Source organism: Lampris incognitus, chromosome 4, assembly GCF_029633865.1.
Source record: "Lampris incognitus isolate fLamInc1 chromosome 4, fLamInc1.hap2, whole genome shotgun sequence".
Classification (NCBI taxonomy): domain Eukaryota; kingdom Metazoa; phylum Chordata; class Actinopteri; order Lampriformes; family Lampridae; genus Lampris; species Lampris incognitus.
In genome coordinates, this window is record NC_079214.1 from 39,920,292 (window position 1) to 39,943,851 (window position 23,560).

The window sequence follows — 23,560 nt, forward strand, 5'->3', positions numbered from 1 at the left end:
ATGTGTGTGTGTGGGTGCGTGCGTGCATGAATGCATGTGCGTGCGCGTGTTCTGTCTCACGGTATGTGAGGGACAAAAATCCCAGAAACGCTCAAGTTACGGATTGCGCCTGATTTTACCGTGGGGCGTCTCACCCACCGTCCCTCCAGTTGTAACACTCAACACCACAAAACGGCCGCCGTGTCTCCCCTCGACTCAACATTATGGGAGCTTGTCCTCATCACACACACACACGCACGCACACACGCACACACACACACACACACGGACGAGATGCTGCGCGCTGATTGGTTGCTCGCCGCGCTCCGCCGCAGCGGCAGCACTCCTCACGGTGATCGCCGTGCAGCCTACCTGTGAGTGTGCGCGGCGACGGCTGACGGAACCGGCGGAGGACTTCACCTGGGCGAAGCGAGGGGCAAACACATCTCAGTGATAAATAAATAAAGCATGCACACCAGTTGCACTATGCGCTGCCGCCGGTTATTACCCCTTTCTCTCAGTCTGGTGAGGTAACGGAGGAGGTGCAGCTTGCATGCCATCATGGATTGCCTTTTCCTCCTGATATGGACTTTACCTATCCCTCTGGTCAGCTGCACGTCAGTCAAGCTGCTTTCGAGTCTCTTGTCCTGGAGCGCTATCAAGGCAAGTGGACTCAGAAATAGGCTATTGCATCTGTAGTCATCATTCCCTTTTTATTTGTAGATGTGACTCTGTTGATCGTTTCAGCACATTTCAACTTGTTGCAACCTGTCGGTTGGTTTATTTATTTATTTATTTGTCTATTGCAGACGCTGCATATTTGCTGCTCGCCTTCCGTTCACACCGTCTCGGCCGCTTACGCCGGCGGCACCCACGGATTAAATCACGGTGAGTTGCTTTTGCACCAGTGTTGGTCGTGAAACAAATTGGCTGAACATAAGCTGTGTGTTTTTTGTTGTAATTTCATTTACCAATTACCCAAATGAAATCAAAGCGCCCAAAAACGTCCCGTCATGGGACAGGCAGTGTCAGCAGGTACAGCCATAAGGCACATGCATGCCGCCGTGGGCTGGAGGCATAGCTGATGGGACCGCGCGCATGCAGTCGGTGGGTGGGTGGAGAGGGTGGAGAGGGAGTCCCATCGACTCTTTCATCTTTGAGAGACAACGGGAGCGAGTTCAGATGATTTCTGTTCTTTGATTTAGCGGTTGTAGAGCGGAAGCGAGAGGGGGGAGAGAGAGATGTACTAACAGAGAGAGAGGGAGAGAGGGAGAGAAATTGTTTCTAGTATTTAATGTGCAGCCTCTTTGTTTCTCAGTGGATCAAAATGAATATTAGAGGTTACAGAACAACATAATGATTGAATGAAATCGTCATTTAATGCTTTACAACATTTGATTCTCAAGCAATGACTTATATATTATGTAGGACCGAACCCTCACCCGAACACAAGCTCGTCCCGTGAGGTAGCGTTGCATTCGCACCCTTCAAACTTTAGAGTGGCCACACGACTCTGTAAGGTTACGCCATTGTGTCTCTCAACTTGCTGTTCATCTGTCTTCCTTTAGACTATGTGTTTGTAACACCAGTAGAAGTGGATGCTGAAGGGGGGTACCTGACTCACGATGTCACTAGGCGAGGCCATCGCGGCAGGAGGTCCCTCTCTCCGTCTCCCCCTGGGGGTCAGGTGCACTACCATCTCTCAGCCTTTGGGCGGGACATGCAGCTGGACCTTCAGCCGTCCTCCGTGGTTGGCCCAGGATTCACCGTGCAGACGCTGGGGTTGGAGGGCATCACCACGGTGACGGGGGATGCTGGCTTTCACAGCTGCCTGTACCAGGGATTCATACGAAACCTGGAGGCCTCCTCTGCAGCCATATCAACATGCTCTGGGCTGGTGAGTGCCCGACAGATCTGCTCTCTATTTTGGGTTTTGGGTCAAGTTAAGATAGGCTGTATTTGCTTTAGCACTATCAGACATTCAAATTTTTGGTTCCACCTCAGCAAATTCCTTGCCTTAATGCATTTATTTAGAGTTCTTTGGGCGGATCATTTTTAGGGCTCTAGTTTCCAGGTCATAGCGCAGTCGAAGGTGCTGGCACTAGTTCAAGGCACAAGTCGATCTAAGGTGTGGCCAATACTTTTTTCCTAATATTGGGACATGCTGCACTGGCAGTTATTGGGCGCAACAGAGGCGCAGTTGTAAAAGGGTTGGATTAGAAGGAATAAATTATCAGTAGGAGTGGTGGAGGCTGTCTTCAATTACGGCCAATCAAATCAGCTCCTCTCATTCCCTTTAAAAGCAGGGCACGCTCTGTCATGGCGAACTGCCAATTTCGTAATGGACGGCGGAAGTCCAAACTGGCGAAGGCAGAAATGCTTGACCCAGGAGCAAACTGACGTCCTTGTTTGGGAGGGAGGTGCAGAGTCTCCATGTGAACATACAGCAGACCAATTCCAAGGTGATATGAGACAACACAACATGCAAATATGATTATTTGACAGGCTACCGTTTAATGTGTCTTCGTTCTCACCAGCGTCTTCCTGTCTTTCCCACACATTCTGTGAGCACAGCAGGAGACCTTAAATAGCTGTGACCACGGATCAATTAGCCTAGGCAATCAGCTCGTTCTTTCAGGTTGAATGAGGTTAATTGAAATATTGAAATCCCCGTCACCGTTGTTCTCCATGTGTAATGACGCACGTTGACTGTTTTATGTTGGAAGGCAACGATACACGTGCAGCTATTTTGTTTTGTGATTAAAAAGGTTTTGGACAGTAGTCATTAGTTAAATTATTCATGAAATAGGCCAACATAACATACACTAAAGTGGTGTGTGTGATTTTGGATAAGTCTGTGCTTAGTGCGGATTCACCTAAAGCCCGGAAACTACCACACAACGCCTGCATCTGCACAAGGATGTGGTTTGGCCAGGCGAAGAGTCTGGCATAATATTTGGTTTTATTTGATACCAAACTAGCACTGCGCCACCTGATTTTGACTGACACACCCTCTCCTGCACCCCCACACCCATTTCGGTGCAAAAGATGTCACGGCGAGTCTGCAAATTAGCAACACGCTCAGGTGAGAGAAAAACCACCTTGCCCCCAACGAAATTGTCACTGCGCCTGCGTTAGCGCTACCATCAGCCTTGCACCATCCACAAACTAGAGCCTTTAGAGGAATATGGGTATATTTGCAATATAACAACACTGCCTGCAGATTTTAACTACCGTATTACAATACATTGTTTAGCATTTGAAGCACATGCTGTTGAAACTATTTATTCCTAAACCAGTGTGCAAAACAGACATACTCAAAAGACAGACCGGACCACAAACCCCAAAGGAGGGTCAATACAGTTGTTTGTATGCTGTGCTGCTAACAAGATGTGTGCAAATAAGGTTGAACATCATTATGCCCTCACTTGGAGTACATTTTCACGGGAATCCTCAACTTATTTAGAAGTGTTTACATTTGAGATACAGATGTGCTCTTCAGCTGTGACGACTTGGTTATTAAGAGATCCACTGCTATTATGTGTGGTTTGCATGGTACCAAGACCCTCAAGCACACACACACACACACACACACACACACACACACACACACACACACACACACACACACCGTTCCTTGCCACACCCCTATAGTAGCCCAGACCAGAAGGACACACTACACATCCTTATAAAGCCTGAACCCCTGTTTGTCTCTGTAGCCTCTCTACCTCCCTCTGTGGTTCCCCTGTTCTTTTGTCCTCTGTTTGCCCTGCCTCTCCATCTCCCCTTGTTTGGTGCAATTAAAGCCAGGGTGAAGTTTGAGCCGCCTGGCCGGCACTACTAATCTTTGTATTGTCCCTTTCATTAGGCTAGCTCCCGCTCACAATAAACCACCACTGACCCGTTCTTTTAAAAGCACTGCGAGAACTCAATGTGATTGGACTGCGATTGTATTTGAATAGACTGCGAGGCCACTACTTTGATCTCTCTTTTTTTCATCATCCCCCCATCTTTAGGCTAGAATCTTTCTATTTCTTTCTCCCGCATCCTCTTTTTTTTTGAGCCTCCTCTTCTCCAAGAATAATCTTGGGGCCATCGTTGGCGGAGATTCCCTCAGCAAATGGACTTGCGTCTTTTTTTCTTTTCTTTTATTTGTCAGGTTTTTTGGTCAGGTTTTTTGGTCAGGTTTGTCAGGCCAAGGTTGGATGGATGAAGGAAGTGGAGCTGTGAATAATAAAAAAAGAGCATTTAGGAATAAAAGAGAGGAGGAATGAAAAATGCATCAGAATGGATGTCTGGGCCTTTTTCCTCCTCACTGTCTTTTCCTCTCAGTCAGCCCATCTGTGTGTGTGTGTGTGTGTGTGTGTGTGTGTGTGTGTGTGTGTGTGTGTGTGTGTGTGTGTGTGTGTGTGTGTGTGTGTGGTGATGGTGCAAAGGGTGGAAAAGGCTGCTGTGTGGCTCAGACCAACGCCGCGGTTAACCCCTGCTTTTCATCTTGTCTTCTGACCAGAAGCTTTGGATTAAGTACAAATGAGGAGCCATTCATCCCATCTTTATCCCCCACAGTCTGCAATCTCCAATGGCATGGGCCCCTGAAATACAGGGAGAGAGAGAGAGAGAGAGAGAGAGAGAGAGAGAGAGAGAGAGAGAGAGAGAGAGAGAGAGAGAGAGAGAGAGAGAGAGAGAGAGAATAGCGAGCACGAGACCCCCCCCCCCCCACACACACACACACAAACAGGAATGACGAGACAGAGGGGGCAAAAATAAAGAAAGCTGGATGAAAACAAACAGTCAGAGAGAGCTTATTTCAAAGAGAGACAGACAGACAGACAGAAGCTGAAATTTATAGGCAGTGGTAAGTAGGCAAGAGAGGAAAATTCAGAAAAAGGATTCCCAGAGAGAGAGCGGGAGGGAGAGGGAGAGGGAGAGGATGAATTAATGAATGGGAAGAGAGCTGAGTCCGAGTGTGAAGCTGAAAAAGTGTTGTGCAGGAAGAATGTTAATTCATTGTTTGGAGGGGAAGCTCCCAGGGAGGCTGGATGGTCTCTTCATAAAGACTTGCAGAGATGGACTCTGTCTTTGTCAAAAGCCTCTGAAGGAGAAATGGAGTGAGAGAGGGCGGGAGAGAGTGACGGAGATAAAGAGAGCAACTCCTTACCCCCGCGTTTTTCTTTCCAAAGTGAGTAATCTCTCTCTCTCTCTCTCTCTCTCTCTCTCTCTCTCTCTCTGTCTCTTTCAAAGACATCGTTGTCTTTGTCCAACAGAGTCCAGGATGGAGAAAGAAAAGGGGGGGGGGGCAGTCAAAAATGGGTTTAGGACTTGAGCCGGCACAGATGCACACGTAAATAGCAATAGCACTAGAGGCGTCAACACAAGTCACTAGTCCAGACCCAAACCCAAACCCTGTCTTCTGGGTGTTCATTTATTTTGATTTTTTTTCCCCTAATAAATTCACTTCAGTCTCCGCCAGACAGATGGATGTGGGATTCAGCTGTTTAAATCAAGACAAGGGTGAGATGGAATTAAGAGCAGGGCAGAGTGGACAGAGGGCAGGCAGAGAGGGATTTTCCTCTGTAAATCCTGAATAATTTAAAGTGATGTGTCATTCCTTGTGTTTTAATCACTCCCAGCGCGTATTCAGGATGGGCCATGCTTCTCTTTTCTGCATGAAATCGAGTGGTCTGGCTTACCAGTAAGATCTGAAAAGACGTCAAGTGCAGATGTAATTTTCCTGATTTGCGAGGACCGGCTGCAGTTGTAGGAGAGGTCTGATAAAGCGTTGTGTGCGGACACTTAATTCTCTTAGTCTGTTTTCTTTCTTTTTGGGGTATTTGGGCTGGAGGTTGGTCTGCTGGTTGACCCCAATCCTCTCTGTTGGGTCGTTTTGGGGGGTGGGGTAGGGTGAAGCGGGGTGGTGTGGGGGTAAGTCCTCACTTTTGTAGTGCAAGTTCAGAGCTGCTCCATGGTTTGTGCAAATGCAATGAGGAAAGGTGATTTACAGCTCCTCTTCTACCTTCCCAGCCTGCTTTTTAGGAGAGGAATCTTTGTTCTGGGGTGACCAGACCATGATGTCTCCTACATCATCAGGTCAGGGCTGGTGCTTTTAAGGGAAAATTCATGTTGTTATACCATCCATAGTGTGACTGTGATACAGTGTTATGGTACTTTTTTTTTTAAAATGAGGATGGATAGATAGATACACAGACAGACAGAAAGACAGACAGGTAGCTAGACAGACAGACAGACAGACAGACAGACAGACAGACAGACATAAATAGATAGGTAAAACAAATCAAATTGGAGTAGATCAGAAAGAACACTGCCTATACCATCAACAACATTGTTCTTTATGCACTCTTAAACTGGTCAGGAATCAGGATCCTTAATCGGAAGCTAACCAATTTGAAAACCGAATCACATTTGAAAACACTGCCACAAACACGTGTTTACATACTTATTATGGCTTTGTATTGTTCACTAACCATGAGATGGTGAGCAAAGGCAGTGAGCCGGAATAGGAAATGGAACCACTTCCCAACAAAGCAACAAAATCAATCATGCGACATGCAGACAAATGCGCGCTAAGGCCCAGATTGCAGAGCATTCAACTTTAATTTGGCTGGCAAGCCTGTGCACACAGCACAGTTTGAAGCCCATGTAAGACTGTCCTTTCGTCTGTGCAAACCCGCCTAATTGTGTTTCCATATTTAGTATACTGGTCCTTATATTCATGGCTCGCAACTCTGGCCCCTCTCTCTGAAGAAGAAGTGCACAAATAAAGAGACAAAGAGCTGACCATGACCTTTGCTGTGATTTTTCCCCAAGTCCTTCAAGCCCGGTCAGACAGGTTGGGCTCTCACAGCAACACTAACTACTGTGCACGTGAAAGGATCTACTGACTTGTCTTCCTGCACTGTCCTGTGTCTTAAGGTGGTATAGGCTGATATACATAAACCCTCTGATGCAAACTCCTTGTTTCCGTCACGTCATTGAAAACCCTCCATCATAGTTTTTTGTCAGTGAAATGAACTCAGAACACACACACAAAAAAAAAAGTCAAATGGTGACTTTTTATATGATGACAGGACCTAACTGTCAGAGGAAATGTTTCTTTCCTCGCTCTCCCATATTGGGAACAGCTGGTGAACCACGCTATTAAATTCAGTTTTACTTATAAATCATGAGATGGTGTGTCTTTTTAGTGACACATCTTAAATCTGTTTTTGTCAACGAATGTATATTTTGGTCTCTTACTTCAGGGGCTACTGTAGAAGTGTCTATTCATTTGCATTATTTTCTGATTTTGATTTTGATATACACTATCGATCCCCGAAGGGAAATTCTCCCTTTGCATTTAACCCATCCCAGCTGTGTAGCTAGGAGCAGTGGGCAGCCGCCGTGCAGCACCCAGGGACAAACTCCAGTTTGTCTTTCCATTGCCTTCGTCGGGGCACAGACAGGAGTATTAACTGTCTTTTTGATGGTGGGGGAAACCGGAGCACCCAGAGAAAACCCATCACAGACACAGGGAGAACATGCAAACTCCACACTGAGGACAACCTGGGATGGCCTCCCAGGTTGGACAACCCCAGGGTTCGAACCCAGGACCTTCTTGCTGTGAAGCATCAGCACAAAGCATATTTTCTGCCATTTTTTCTAAGGGTCCACGGTGTTGCTGAGATGACATGTCCAACATGATAAATTTCCATGTTGCATTATACAGTGTCCTCAAAGAGGGCTCACAAATGTGCCACGTTCCCACCTTATTCATGGCAGTCTTTTCAAGGCGTAAAGATCATGAGACTAATTGACTCTGGATGTGTGGATGTGCAGATGGAGTCTGTGTGGTGACCCATCACCCCCCCAGGTAAACTTTGTTTATTTGTGAGCGTGTCAGTCTGTGTTTGCACACCCACGTGTGAGAGGAAAACCACCAGGGAAAGCGTGAATAAACAACTTCCCTCATAGCGCTCATCTTTTCTCGCCTCCCTCCCCCGTCAAGCTCTCAAGCACCTCAGACCAGCAGTGTTTACCCAGACTGGTGTCTGATGGAAGTCGTTGACACGGTGACGTGTGTTATGGCAGCCATCAGAGGCTGTCGCGGGAAACTGTTCATAAGCTCATCTGAAGAGGGAACAGCCTAGCATGCCTGTCTCCATAACAATGCTCTCATAAGGGCTTTTTACACAGCCTTTTCAAGGCGGGAATGTTGCGCCATTAAACTGCCTTGCCGTTTTGTGTAAAACCTATGATCATGGAATGGGGGGTCATTTATGTTCTGGCATTAAGCCGGCAGCGGAGGTAGCCACAGAGCCAAATTGACATCTGTGTAAAAAGGACAGCCAATGCTGTTATGATACACGTCGTGACACCTCTGCTTCCACAACGCCGGCATGCTATGTCAAATCACACGCTTGGGCACAATAATGCCACTTTTGTTTGGCTCAGTGTAAAAAACAAAGCTGGCGTAAAGACGGGTCTTCGTTACGGGAATATTGCGGGGTCACTGTGTAAAAACGCCTATCGAGTTTCCCATGGTGTGAAAAAGGCACTCATTCATTTCGGTGGTGGTGATGTGGACTCTGCAAAGCCCAGGGGTGTGTGAAGGATAGGCAAAATTCACAATTGGGAATGTTGAAGGAGTAAAATTATATTACATAAATATTAATCAAGAAGAAGATAAGGAATTTAAAATGTTTTTTCCCGAAGTAGTGGTAGAAACATTTATTTTTGAAAAATATTCAGAAAAAATCCATCCAGGACATATAAAACAAACAAACAAAACAAAACAAATAGTGACAGTAATATTTAAAGAAAGTGGCAGTACATTTCACCTGGGGTGTATATATATTATGTGGTGTTTATTGAGCAGTTTTTTTCACTAGGTGTACATTTTCATGCCGGCTGTGTGTCAAAATTCTACATTTTCTCTGGACAATATTTTCCCATAAGATGTTTCGTGGAGTAGAGACAATACATGATTTCTAATCCAGAGGGTAAGGGAAAGGAAACGGCGTATGATGTGTGCGCATGTGCACCTCAGTGCACCCAAATCCCAGAAGCGCTTTGGGAGTTAAAAAGACACATGAATGACTGATTTCCAGCCTGTGCTCGGACCATTTGTACCTGTCCGTTTTCAGTAAAGGCCAACAAATTGGAATGTCCCCCTACTTCAATGAGGCTCTCTAGCATGCCCATAATTCAGGGACTGGGCCCTGCCACGGAGAGGCTGAGCACTCGGCGCTTTGAGAGAAGAGTGGCCTGGGGCTGTTCCCTGGTGGTCTGGCCACTGACAGTGATGTAGTGCCCGCTGTTAGGTGCCAGCAGGAGAGGGGGGCCCACTCTCAGCATGGGTGTGGGATGTTGTGGTGTGTGTGTGTGTGTGTGTGTGTGTGTGTGTGTGTGTGTGTGTGTCAGTCTGTATTTGTGCCTGCCTGAAAGGCAGAAATGGCTAGAGAGAGAAAAAGAGAGAGAGAGAGAGAGAGAGAGAGAGAGAGAGAGAGAGAGAGAGAGAGGAGAAAGTGGGTGTGAGTATAAGTGCGAGTTCATTCATGTGAGTCTGTGTGTGTGCTTGTGTCTACATATGCGTGTGTGTATGTGTGTGTGTGTGAAAGGGAAAGACTAAGTCAGAGCTTGAGAGAGAGAGACTAAGTGAGAGAGAGAGAGAGAGAGAGAGAGAGAGAGAGAGAGAGAGAGAGAGAGAGAGAGAGCGAGAGAGAGAGGGCGAGAGGGAGTGTCCTGGGCATAAGTTTTTTTTGTACATGTGAGTGTGTGTGTGTATGTGTGTGCTTGTGCACACGTAAATGTGCTCTTTTTAGGTTGTGCAGTCTTTCTCACACAAGACTAATGGTCAGTGGTGAAGTCTTCAAGTGGCTCCTGTAACTTTCTACAAACAGAGCCCATACATCATTATGTGACCTACTATTGAAAGTGACAAAGTCAATTCTCCAGCGCTGTAGTAAACCATTACTTGCTTACACTATATTTGGTACTACTGGGTCTAACAACAGAAATCAAAAGGTTCATGGAATTACTAGGGGATAATTAATTTGTAGCATGTTTAAAAACACTCATTAATATTTCCTTTAAGTATTGCCTGCCCTGGGATTCTGAAAAGAGCTGAAAAACACACAACCCATAGCAATACAACATAGGAAACAGACCTTTGTTTGCCATTCTGTCATGATTTAAAGTGATTACCTACAAGAGCGTCACTGTTTCATTATCTTTTTCCAACAAGCCTGATTCTATTTTTTTATTTCCTTTCAACCCCTCCATTCATTTAGCCTCCCGTTCATCCACATTCTCTAGGGAGAGAGGGAGTGTCAGAGAGATAGAAATAGTGGAACTTGCCATCTGTGTCACCTCCACCTAATAAATAGCCCTAGGTCCTGCTGTTGGAGGCTGGAGGGCCGCTGCACTTTTACCGCTGCCAAAGTGCAAGCCCATATATTCAGTACATTTGGGTTACCATGCAGCACTTATCAGTTTGTTCCTCACTCTGCTCTGAGAGTGTTTGAATGTATGAGTGATGTTCATCAGCAAATGTGACAAAATGCCACAAATCCAGGTATTTGTATCTAAAAACTTTGTTTCCCCTTTACGGATAACTGAAACAAGTAACTTTTTGACCCCCATTTTGTCCTGTACCTTTTTTTTTAATGCTTAAAATAACCCCACTACTTGTCCATTTTTCCATACTGGGTTCCAGCTGTGTTAGGGATGTGCTGTTACCCAATTAACGAGCAATTAGCACCCCTTTGAAAGAGGACATTTCCATTTGTAAGGGCTGGTTAGGTCGGGTCAGGGAGGATCCCTCCTGTTCCCTGCTGGGTCTTCAGAGGGCCAAGCCCAAAGGCTTCCAGATGACAAAGGAGTCATAAAACACCATCAACTTCTCTCTTTGTGATTGAGTGTGTGCCCACTCCTGCTCCGTTCCCTAGACACATCACCTTTCAGAGTGTCAGTAGGTTGTTCAAAGACAATTAGTCAGGCCCAACAGACACTGAGACCCCAGGCTAATCGTGCATTGTGATCCCATTCAGTGTTACATGAGGAGGTACTATCACTAATTGAGTGACTGTTAAGGACTTTAATACATTTATGGGGTAAAGCCTGGTACACACTACACGACTCAGACAAGATTTCTATAGTCAGGGAAGATGTCACATGTTTTACCAAGCCTGGTATGTTCGTAAAAAGGGGAAAGAAGAGAAAAACAGATCATATGTTTCAGGAAGGTAAAGTAAGACTATCTTCACTCATAGGCTCAGATGTTGTGTGCTCTCCAATCTTTTTCTAATCGGTGATCCCGAATTATCATATTTTCTCTTCCTTTTGCCTTCCCATTGCCCCCCCCCCTGCATTTCTAGGACATAAAATTAAAATGGGCTAACCATAATTATTCAGTTTTCTATTCTACTGAATCAATTAGATGCCTTGAGACCCTTTTCTCCCCCCTTTCTGCACTGCATTCATGCAGCTCTCCGCTGAGCTGGAGTGCAGATGTGCTTTAGAGCTTGGTAATCACCGGCTTGGGGCTTCTCACTGCTCGGCCCTAGTCTTTAACAGCATGTAAGCACTTACTCATTTGCCTTATAATGTCATGGTTGGAAACCTTAAAAGAGGCTGCAGTTTACACAGAGACAAACTAATGATGCCGTCTTTCCCCTTCTTGCCTATAAATTGTTTCCTTGCTGAAGAGACAGACAGACTTGGTCGACAGTGGTTGAGTCTTGTAAGTTTAGGGCTAAGGGAGCCACATCAAACACTCGCTGTGGCTCCATGGGAGCAAAGAGGAAAGTCCTGTGAGAGTATTATGTTCAAGGTTTTTTTTTCCCCCATGTAGAAACTAGGAATATCGCTGACTGGATGCGGCCCTCGATCGTTCAACCTGTAATCTTACTGCGTGTATATGTGCCTGGGGTGGAAGGAGAGACAGGCAGACAGACAGAGCTGGTGTGTGTGTGTGTGTATGTGTATGTGTATGTGTATGTGTATGTGTGTGTGTGTGTGTGTGTGTGTGTGTGTGTGTGTGTGTGTGTGTGTGTGTGTGCATGAACATGTAGAAGTCAAGTGGTGATCAGCAAAGAGCATTAGTCCCTTATAGTGTTAATGTAAGGTCTAACTGAAGGTCTCAGTGGGACAGCAAAGTGCATGCATAAGTCTCTGTGAAACTCGACTCATCTAACGCAGACATTGTGCATCATGAGGCAATCAACATACAGCTGAAGAGGTGCAACTGAAATAGAAAGGACACATTTGTAGCTTTAAGCAACCTCTGCATCTGTGTCTGTCTCTGCGGTGTGCACAGGCATACTGACCAAACTGTTCCTGAATGGCCCGCAGTGTGACATCTTCACATATCACAACTGACTCTTAAGAAAGCATCTCTGTGTCCAACTAAGGCAACTTTGGCTGTTTACATGTCCATGATAACATCTTGTAGACAACTCTTTAAAATGAACGATTTTGAGTCCAAGGTGACATAGACAGAGGATACCTGCAGTTTTATGACCAATAAAGCAAGGGTTATATCGTCTCCACTATTTAGTATACACAATAATTCTCATCAGTAAACAAAGAATTTGAACAGTACAACAAATGTAAAAGTTGGCTTTTGACAATATGATTGACTGTGGTTCAGATGTGGCAACATGTTTGTTTGTTTGTTTTTTTAAATTTTCTCTCCAATTGTACCGAGCCAATTATCCCACTCTTCCGAGCTGTCCCGGTCACTCCTCCACCCCCTCTGCCAATCCGGGGAGGGCTGCAGACTACCACATACCTCCTCCGATACATGTGGAGTCAACAGCCGCTTCTTTTCACCTGACAGTGAGGAGTTTCACCAGGGGGACGTAGCATGTGGGAGGATAACGCTATTCCCCCCAGTTCCCCGTCCTCCCCGAACAGGCACCCCAACCAACCAGAGGAGGTGCTAGTGCAGCGACCAGGACACAAACCCACATCCGGCTTCCCACCTGCAGACATTGCCAATTGTGTCTGTAGGGATGCCCGACCAAGCCGGAGGTAACACAGGGATTCAAACTGGTGATCCCCGTGTTGGTAGGCAATGGAATAGACCGCTACGCTACCTGGACACCAGGCAACATTTGTTTTATTTTTAACATACTACTGCGAAGTATTTTATTACATTTGTGTTATATTTCCAAAGAACTTTTCATGGTTAACCCAGGTTGTATCCTGACTCTAGACTTGTAGGCTGACCCGCGGATATATCAGAGTTCATTCATAGGTTTGGATATCAGATACACTAAACACACACTCCCAGCATCCCTCTATTACAGTTGAGTGGTGTTCTGGGATCAGTCAGCAGAACCACTTTATCAGCACGTTTTGCACATTCTTACCAACAGAGTCGACCCTAGACCAATATTGTTAGTTTGCTACTCGGGAAATACTGCAGGCCCAGAAACATCATTCAGAATAAATCACTGAGTAATGTGTGACTCTTTCTTTAGCATTCGAGGATTCGAAAACCTTTATTGTCATTGTACCCCAATTACTTTTATACTTTTCAGTATCAAATGCTGCTTGTAAAGAAATGAAATTGCATTTCACGAGCTTGGTGAAATGGTAGCATAAATGCACAGGTATTAAGACTTTAGAAGAATTAAAATTTAGAGTTAAAAAAGAAAAGAAAAAGTAGAAAAAAGATAATGTAAAAAAATCTAGCGAACCAGGTAGAATTGGTACAGGCATAAAAGAGAAAACTGTAACAACGTTCGTTAATATGGAGTTTTACAAAACGAATATAAATAGATCTGGCTTATGTTCAGAATCATATAATAAAGAGTCTATTCTGATTTGCCATCATGATCGATAGTGTAGTCAGGGACTTTGCTTTCAACCAACAACCATGACATTCCAACAGTAAACCTATGATAACCAGCACTATTCAGGCCAAGTTAGCTCATAAAGTCATAACTAACATGCCCCAACATTTTTCTCTCTCACGCCTTTATTTCAATCTCTATCTCTTTCTCTTCCAGCAGTTAGCAGATGGAAGTACTTTTTACTCTTAATGAGTGGAAATTAATTCCAACTGCCTGGTAGCAACAGTGATGTGTGTGTATGTGCATGTGTGTGTGTGTGTGTGTGTGCGCACGTGCATGCACAGTCTTTTTCTTTTGTCAGCATGCATGTCTCAGCGCATCCTGAGGACAGGGTAACTGGACTTCTGGTGATCTGGAGACATCCCTTCCCCTCTACACATCAACAACTCAATGGTGGAGAGAATGGCCAGCACCAAATTTCTCGGTGTAAACCTCACTGAGGATCTCACATGGGGCTATCATGTCACATCCATGGCTAATAGAGCACAATAGCGCCTCTACTTCCAGCAACGCCTGAAGCAAGCAGGCCTCCGCCACCTCATCCTCCCCACCTTTTACCAAAGCACTATTGAGAGTGTGTTTGCAAGCTGCATCTCCACATGGTTTGGGTCTGCGGATCGCACGGCAGTGGAGTGGGGCTTAAAAACTGCTAAGCGCATCATTGGTCCCCCTCTGCCTGCCATCCAAGACACTTTTCATAACACTTTTCACACGTGGGTCCAGCAGCATTGTACTGGATAGTTCACAAACACCCCACAACCTCTTTACTCCTCTCCCCTCCAACAAGAGGTTCCACAGCCTGAAAGCCAGAACCTCCAGCATGAGAAACAGCTGTTTCCCACAGGCTGTGAGACTCCTCAACACCCTGCTACCCCTTAGCAACTGCCAGACACGTCTACCCCATGCCCCTGACCCCCCCCCCATAAATACTCACACACAGAAAATTCCAATTGCACAAAGATGTAGTATAGTTAATTACCTGATCACCTGATCGTCCTACACTACTGCAGAGTCAGGATCTGACTGCAGTAGTGCAGGAGGATCAGAGTATCTACACTACCTTACAACATCTAATAATCTTATGTATAAAGGTTTGAAAGCACTTATTCACATGTGATTTGAGTGAGATACTCCTCATCTAGTTATCAGTCCCCCAATCTAAGCAGCTAAAAGTCTAAATGTATTCATTACAGGGTAGGAGGACTACTTATGAATGGCTTTGTTAACATGACTGTAGAGCTTAACTTTCACAGAGACTTACAATTATGTGAGTGAATGAAATGATAGATTGATGGATGAATTGATGAATGGATGGATGATTGGATGGATTGATGAACAGAAGAATGAACAGATGAATGGACTGAAAAACAGATGGGACAGATGAGAAATTATTTGGATGGAAAGATTTGCTGGTAAATGAACCAACAATTGGATGACTGAATGAATGAATAGACAAAATGGATAGACGGATGGATGGTGGATAGCCAGCTTGCTAAAAGACCATCAGACTCACTGGCTGTTTCGCCGGCTGATGGTGGCGACCTGCCATGTGTCCAGCCATTGTTTTGACAACAAGAGCCTCTGCATGGCTCCGCTATTGTCTTGTCTTTGTTTACTTTGCCACCTGCCGGTCTGGGGGGGAACGGGTCGATTATACAGGGGTAGGGTCCTTGTAAACACACATGCACATGCATGCACATGCGCACTCACACAACCATATGTGTGTGCACATGTTCATCTGTGTCTATGTTATATGTATATGCTCATGTATGTCGTTTTGATGAATTTGATGAATGACTAATATGAGTGGAAGGTGTGTGTATGTGCGTGTGTGTGTGTGTGTGTGTGTGCAGCTGTCAGTGTGTGTGAGTGCATTTGTGCATATGTGTCTTTGGAATGAATGCACATATTTTATATACATTTTATATTTAGCATAGATTTGCCAGGTTTGGGAGTAAATCAGATTCCATGGCATTCCACATCCAGATGAAATGTTTAAGGTTCAGTATTACAATCTTACTGTCAGGTGCGAAGCTCACAACCACTTCAAGATGGAGCTGAAGGGCTGTGTCACACAGCTGCAATTCAATCTCACTTAATGGTCAAAGCCATTGATTAACATGTAGATATATCTTAGTCACTTGCTGAGCGTTTGAATCTTACCAGTGTTGAATCTCAGGTGGTTAATCTCTGGAACAAAAAGGAATAATATATTAATTAATATATTGAAGTTGAAGGTTCAAGATTCAAGAAACTTTATTGCCACAAAACCAGGTTAGTGGTATTTGTTTATGGCACAGCATGGTAGCTACATGTTACCATGCCCAACATCCCAACATAAATACATTCAATAAATAAATACATATGGATGGACATAACAATAATAGCATGGTCATTAAGGAGTAGCAGGGGTGATGGTTAGGAGGGAAAGGAGCTGAGCGTTGTTATTGCAGTGGGGGGAGAACTGTCTCTGAAACGGGTTTGAACTGATTGACCTATAGCGTCTTTCCGATGGCATAAGCTTAAAAAGGTTCATTGAAACAAGATGGACTAGGTCTTGTTTGGTTCGAAAGATTTGGTGATGTTGTGAAAATGAGATCCTACTCTCAATTTACCTAATGAGGATGACTAATACATTAATTACAAGTACGGTTGCCATTTTATATAACTAGATTAGCTACCTAGTAAACTAGTCATAAAAAGGCTGGCAACCCCTCCGACTGTTTGACTTTACAACAAAATCCTACATCATCTGTGAAGGACATTGGCATGAAGCATTAAGAGTTATCATTTATTCATTGTGTGTTTGATTCTCTATGCCTGTTGTTTAAATCTGCTTTAAAGAGGGTCTTGAAAACTACCCAGAGAGGAGTAAGGAATGTTCCTAGTGGGGGATGGGTGTTACTTTCTCACCCATCTTCCCTGCTTAATTCACAGTCCTTTGTAATTCTATATGGCCCCCCTAACTGGCGATGACCAGATGTTTAAACTGACCTATGGTCTGAGGTATAGGGAAAGGTATGGCTTTAGTTGACCAATGGTCAGACTTTTCTTTGTCTAAGGAAAAGGGAATATAAGTGAGATGACTGTCTGTCTGACTCTTCTGGTTCAGTGAGAATAAAGTAAGTTCACCCACTGCTTGTACCCACTGTTTCATGCAATACAACTTATTCTTTATCATCAACCACCAGTTGTGTAATTATTTCTGAGTCTTGAGTGTTTGCAGGCAATTTCCACGACACACCACCTCCCAGCAGCTGTATGCTGAGCTGAACCCATTGCCTGCTCCTCTTGCACTGTGTGCGTCTGTTAATCTTAAAACAGGGTTTGGTTTTTAAGTATGGGGGTGGGTTTTGAGGTGAACTTCATGTTCACCCACTGGTTAGGATAGGGAGGAATGCTCCCTGACTGAAAAGCTGCCTCAGCAATAACCTGTGGCTCTCCTAGCAGCCAGAATAGTGAACAGCGAACTGCTTTCAAATGGCTCTGTGGAGAGCCCATGTTTCTTCACACATGGCTGTACTTTATCAAGTGATGCTGACCAATAAAGGAGGGATTGTTAAGAAAATGTGAATAATACTCCTTTTCAGGTACCAAAAACACAAAGAATGATTTGCGTGTGGTGTGTTTTAAATCACAGCATGCCTTTTAAATTGTTTTCCGGCAATCAAAACAGAATATATCTTGGAAAATAGTTTAGAAAAATAACAGAATAGGTGCAGGATTGATATTTTATGGCAGACTTTTATCAAACTGTAGGCAGCAACCCACTCCTGCAACTATAAACCAAGTTATCTGAGAAGACTTTCAATAGGCTGTGGTATCTATTGTTTCTCAGATACCTTAGTCAACAGTCTGATACCAATGTCAGTTAACCAGTTCTACTTATTTCTCAATTTTGGGAAACAACTGGGTGTCGACGTTGATGTGTGTGTGTGTGTAAAATGCTTTGAGTGGCTGTTGCAGCTAGAAAAGCACTATATAAAATGCAACTTAATTGATTGATTGATTGATTGATTGATGCACAGCTCTTGTCATACCTGGTCTCATCTTCTGTGCTCACCAGTCTATGCAGCGATTTCTGACTCTATACTCATGTCCACTTCATCTTTGCTATCCAGTCAGGTCTGATTCGTGTGTCAGAGGAGGAGTATTTTATCACCCCGCTTCCCCAGCATCTAGCTGCCCAGCACAACTACAGTGCCCCTGGTGGCCACCACCCGCACGTGGTCTACAAACGCTCGGCCGAACACCTTGTCCATGGTGAATCTGGCAACCCATCTCGCCACACTTCCTCTAGTCCTGACAACCCCTTCCTTCAGCTCCAACACCAGCACCGTCTTCATCATCAACGTCACCATGACTACCAACATGGGAAGCTACAGAGGCAACACTTTTGTGGACGCCGCAAGCAATGTATGTAAGGAAACCCTCTTCTCCTTATACTATAAGAAACAAGTGTATGCATTTAAATTCAGGAAAATGTATTTACAGTGTACAGCACTGCTTTATAAATGAAATATACTACCTTGTTACTGGATTGAACATGTTGAAGGCTTCCTGTGCTGTCTATAAAATAGTCATACAATAAATATTTATTTTAACAAAATTGTGTTGTCAAATTGCATTGCATAGTGGATAATGCACTATGCATTATTGCATAATGGTTAACTAACCATTAAACAGTTTGGTAATTTGACATATAGATTTTTTTGTGAGGTTTCATATCTGTGTTAAACATTCTGTGTCTGGATGAACTGTATTTGTTGTAATGGGCCTATACTAGAAGGATGCTGTTGAAGCCATCTCTGCTGCAGTTGAAAGGGTTATCTTCTTTCTAGTGGTGAGCGGTAGGAAACAGTGAGGGGAGTGAATTTCCTGGTCTTTCAACACCCTAGCCTGTTCTCTTATCACCCGGCACGGGTCAGAGCATTTATTTGACCCTTAGTCCCAAGCTTGCTCTTTCTGGCTTTCTCTCTTTCTGTGTTTCTCTCTTCCTATCATCCCTCCCTTTTTTCTGTTTTCCCATCCTCCCACACAGACACTCCCAAGCCTCCGTCCAAGGATCGCTTCATCATGCCTGATGAATTTGAAGCACCTGAAGTGGAAGACCCCGGAAGGGCCAGGCGATCACCTCTCAACACCAACAGGGTGGGGGGTCTGAATGTGGAGACCCTAGTGGTGGCAGACAGGAAGATGCTTGAGAAACACGGCAGGGACAACATCACCACCTACATCCTCACTGTCATGAACATGGTGAGACTGGAGCAGCGTAAAGACTGTATGATTTCAGCTGGTCTTATGATGTTATTGAAATGCAGAAACATGTTTTAGAGCAGTTTTCAGTTGCAATTTATTTTGTGATACAATAATAAGAGGTAACAAGCCTTACTTTGTATCAAATTAGACAAAAACTAGAAATAATTTTATTAGACAGTAAATAAAGTTATGCCCTAATTAGACACCATACACCTAAATTATGATGTAATTAGAAACCGCATACAATGCCATATTAGACCCAAAATATACTATACTTAAGACACTATTATACCAAATTATACTTTAATCAGAAATCAATCACATCTGGTCCCTACTTCACACGTCCCTCGTAGCCTGGATGTTCTCCAGAGTCCTGTGGCGTTTGTAGGTAGTAATACATAGCCTAATACATGCTTCCTCAATGCTCTACTCCCATACCAACTAAGCCATCAGACCAGTTAATGGCATGTCACTATATGACCCCAGTAGCATTAGGCTATGGAAGCTGCCAGGACATTGCATCTTTATTTCCCTCTATTAGACTCTAATTAGACTAATTTGCGTCACATTATAACAGAACTGCACTGTAAACTAAAATTAAATCCATTTTTATTTCCACACCATTAGACCCTTATTAGACTTCCTTAGAGGATAATTTGCGACACATTACAACAGAACTGTACTGTAAACTAAAGCAGGGTTCCCACAACTTAAGGCATGTTAAGATTTAAGACTTTTTTTTAATGTCACTCGGGAATGAAATTGAACACCAATTTTGCACAAAAAAACCCCCCAAAAACTAAAACTGAAGAAAAAAAGAAAGACATCAATTACTTGGTTAGGGACAACTTTGCTCAAAAGTTACTGTAACATAAAACATGACTTCTTTGGTCCAAAAGTTAGATAATCTATTTCAAATGTTGAAAAAATTGTAATACTTTCTAGAGTGGAGCACATGGAAAACGATAACGTAAAACACAATAAAAATCATGAATCATCAGTAAAAGGCACAACTGGCTGAGAACTATAATTCTGAATACCTATTCTACTGCATTCATCCAGTATATTATCTTTTAGTGAAGCGTCACATATCTGGATGACATGCTTGCAAAAAACTGAGTGTGTCCCTTGCCATTTAACTTGGTTATTCTTTTTCACAGCTGTCTGCTTTCATCAATTCTTCCTCCACCTGTTGTAATTCTGCCATTTTTTTGTGCCAGCCTTTCCCTCAGCTTGTGTGGCGAGCTGATTGGCATCATCCTGCAGAATGTTTGCCTCTCCAGTCAGAGGTTTTTTCTTCTTCCCATCGTGCCGAGTTTGAAAAACTTCTTGCACATAATACACTGGCCTTGTATACATTGCTTGGTACTGGTTCCAGCCATGCTGTAAAATCTTATTCTTCTTCTTTTTGGTTTTTATTGGTGGTTGGCATCCAAAAGCATGGCATTACTGCTGCCTACTGAAATTCAAGAATTTCACAGTACTAATTATTTACATTGTACACCCAAAGTGATCCCATTCACGACATTGTCCATTCTATAACCCAGACCCAGTCTGAGTTGATGCAATTCCTTCCTGCAGTGTAACATCTAGATCTTCTCCAGATATGTCAAAAACATTCAAATGTCTCCTGGCAGCGTCCTGCACCATCTTGATTCTTTCCGACTTCCCCTTTATTTCAGCGGCGCAATTTATGACCATGGCAATGAATGCCAAAAATCTTTTCTTGTCCATGCAGATATTCTGGTCAGCTCCATTCCTTTTCTGCTCCTCTTCTTTTTGCACTTCTACCATCTCGTTGTTTCTCTCCATACTCTAAGCAGCTTCTGTGTACGACAATCTCATTTCTGCTCTCATTGTATTCACTTTCTTTTCCTTAATTCTTTTTGGACACTGTACTGACCCGCTATCATCATTTCCCTTTCAATACAGGCACTTTGCTTGTGCTTTCTCAATGTTGCAATGTTCCAACATTGCAGTTGTCCTCCCCACATCTCCCACATCTTCTGACTCCACTACATACTGCAGCAGCAACATGTCCATAGTTGTGACAACAAAAATATCTGAGAGGAACTCTCGCATATGGTCTCACCCTGTATCTCACATAATCAAGATACACTCCTTCCGGTAATTCCTCTTCAAAAGTCAAACACACAGAATCACTCTCCTCCTTCTCCTCCTCATGGAATCTAATCATTCTTCTTGCCCTACACACACCTGCAACATCCCGAAATGACTCAGCCTTTACTGACAATGGCACACCACTTACCACTCCCTTCTTCTTTGCTTTTAATCTGAGTGGAAAGCAAGTCACACAGCAATAGTCGTTTAATAAGTCAATTTTAAGGGCTCTATCTCTCTGATACTTTGAAATACGACAGCCTGGGTGTGTAAGATGGCGTCGTTCAACTTCCGACATACGAGTACTTGCACAAGAACTTCTGGTCTGGTTTGTTGAGAGAAGATATGGCACTCGCTGTTTGCAGGACATCCATAAAATCATGGTCAACGATATACATCACATCGTGAGTGCTTCCTCGGTAACTCAGACGAGCAAAAAATAAGATGTATATCTCGATCAAGCGCCAGAAGCACATGCAATACTCATAGGTAGCAAACCTTAGGACACAAGCCATAATACATGGTAGTTTCACATTGTATCTTCTGTACAGTTGTTTAAATATAGCCCAGTACTTACTGCAATCTACTACGTGTGGGTGTGTGTGAGAGAGAGGCATGGTGGGGGGGTGGAGTGACTGAACAGGTGACTTAATTTGGCAGGGGCGATTAAATGAAATGATACAAATCAGACATACCTGGTATAAAACCGAATGCTCTCGTCGGAACCTGCAAATCGCCTCAGGCTGAATTTGGACTGTAGCTGGACGGTCTCTAGTTGTTTCTGGAGCACTTCTATTTGTTTCCTCATTGACTCGTTTTGGGCCAGGGCATCATCCCAAATGGCAGGATTAGGAGCCACGCCATAGTCATGCCCTTGCAGGCAGCTGCTGACATCCATCTCAATATCAGAGGAGTCCAGAGCTGGCATAGGGGCGACAGCAGGATGCTCCTGGCGCTGCCACACACCCAGCCTGGGTGCGGGTTTGGCGTACTCATTCCACGGAGTGCGGGGACAGCTCCTTTCTTGAACCTCCTTAACACGTAGCTGGAACAGAGAAATCACCCGGTTCAAAATGCCGACTACACACTTTTGTACTCTTGGTGACGGTAAATGCAACCCTCTGAATCTTCGCTAGCCACTTAGCTCTTCCTCAGAGTTACTAGGGAATGAATGAAAGCTTAAGATAATTATAGCGCGCCAAATTCGCACGCCGTGGCACACAACAGTGCTCAGTGGAGCCTGATTCACGGCGTTGATACTTGAACGTCCCCCTTTGCACTGTTTGATTCATTGATTTTTCGGACGAAATTAAGATTTCGGACGGATAAGTTAGCAGCCAACTAATGACATGGTTGTACCGGAAGTGCTTATGCAACCAGACACACCCGGAAGTTCCTCAGTGCGACATTAGCGCACCGAGCCTGTTAATGATAACCATCCCACTTCTATTTATGCCGATCGACTGTACATCCCCAAGTTTTCTCCCCACAAACTTTCCGACATCATGTGAGTCCTTGAAAATCCCGTCTTCTCTTGTCACAGCTTTCATCCCAATGAGATACGTGTCTGTTCTCAAAGACTGACTAGAATCGCTTGAGCAATTTGATTTGTTCTTCTTCCTTTTCTTATTTTCAAACCCTCTCATGTCCTCATTTTCATTTTCAATTTCGCTCTCTGACTCCGACACAATTTCCGCCATGACCACCTGCTATGAAATCTTGTTGAATAGCCTATTTTCATTGAATTTGCACTTCCACGTGTCATTTCAGGGTACAGTGACAGCTAGCTAGCGACAGTCAATCCGCTGCTATGAGCATCCTGGCCACACACAACATATTAAGAGTTGTTGATTCCGCTATCCTGATCTGCGTGGCCTTAAATTAACATATCTAATTTCCAAGGTGTCCACAGATCCTTAAACACTTTTAAAATTATCACCCTCATTTTTTGCAAGCATGTTATCCAAATATCTGACGCTTCACCAAAAGACAAAATGGATGAATGCAGTAGAATAGCTATTCGGAATTATTGTTCTCAGTCAATCCTTTTTAATGACGATTCATGATATTTATGTTGTTTAATGTTATTGTTTTCCACGTCTTCCACCCTAGAAAGTGTTACAATTTTTTGCAACATTTGAAGAAGAGCATCTAACTTTTCACTGGACCAAAAAAGCAGTGTTTGATATTACAATAAACATTTAGGCAAAATTGTCCCTAACCCGAAGTAATTGATGTTTTTATTTTTTTCTTCAAATTTGGTTTTTGTAAAATTGGTCATCAATTTCATTCCAAGTGGCATTTAAAAAAAGTCTTAAAAAGTGTTAAATCTAACTTGCCTTAAG

General features: G+C 43.9%; 1 protein-coding gene across 1 annotated transcript in view; it reads left to right on the forward strand.

Annotated features, from left to right (window-relative positions):
• The first annotated feature begins 534 nt into the window (after positions 1-534).
• adamts18 (ADAM metallopeptidase with thrombospondin type 1 motif, 18) overlaps positions 535-23,560 on the forward strand; it is a 94,054-nt gene continuing 71,028 nt past the window's right edge. Inside the window, exons 1-5 of the mRNA XM_056278873.1 lie at positions 535-642; positions 789-867; positions 1,548-1,876; positions 17,957-18,251; positions 18,877-19,091. Of these exons, the coding sequence (XP_056134848.1) occupies positions 541-642; positions 789-867; positions 1,548-1,876; positions 17,957-18,251; positions 18,877-19,091 (1,020 nt within the window). The 5' untranslated portion in view covers positions 535-540. The remainder of the gene's footprint in view (positions 643-788; positions 868-1,547; positions 1,877-17,956; positions 18,252-18,876; positions 19,092-23,560) is intronic.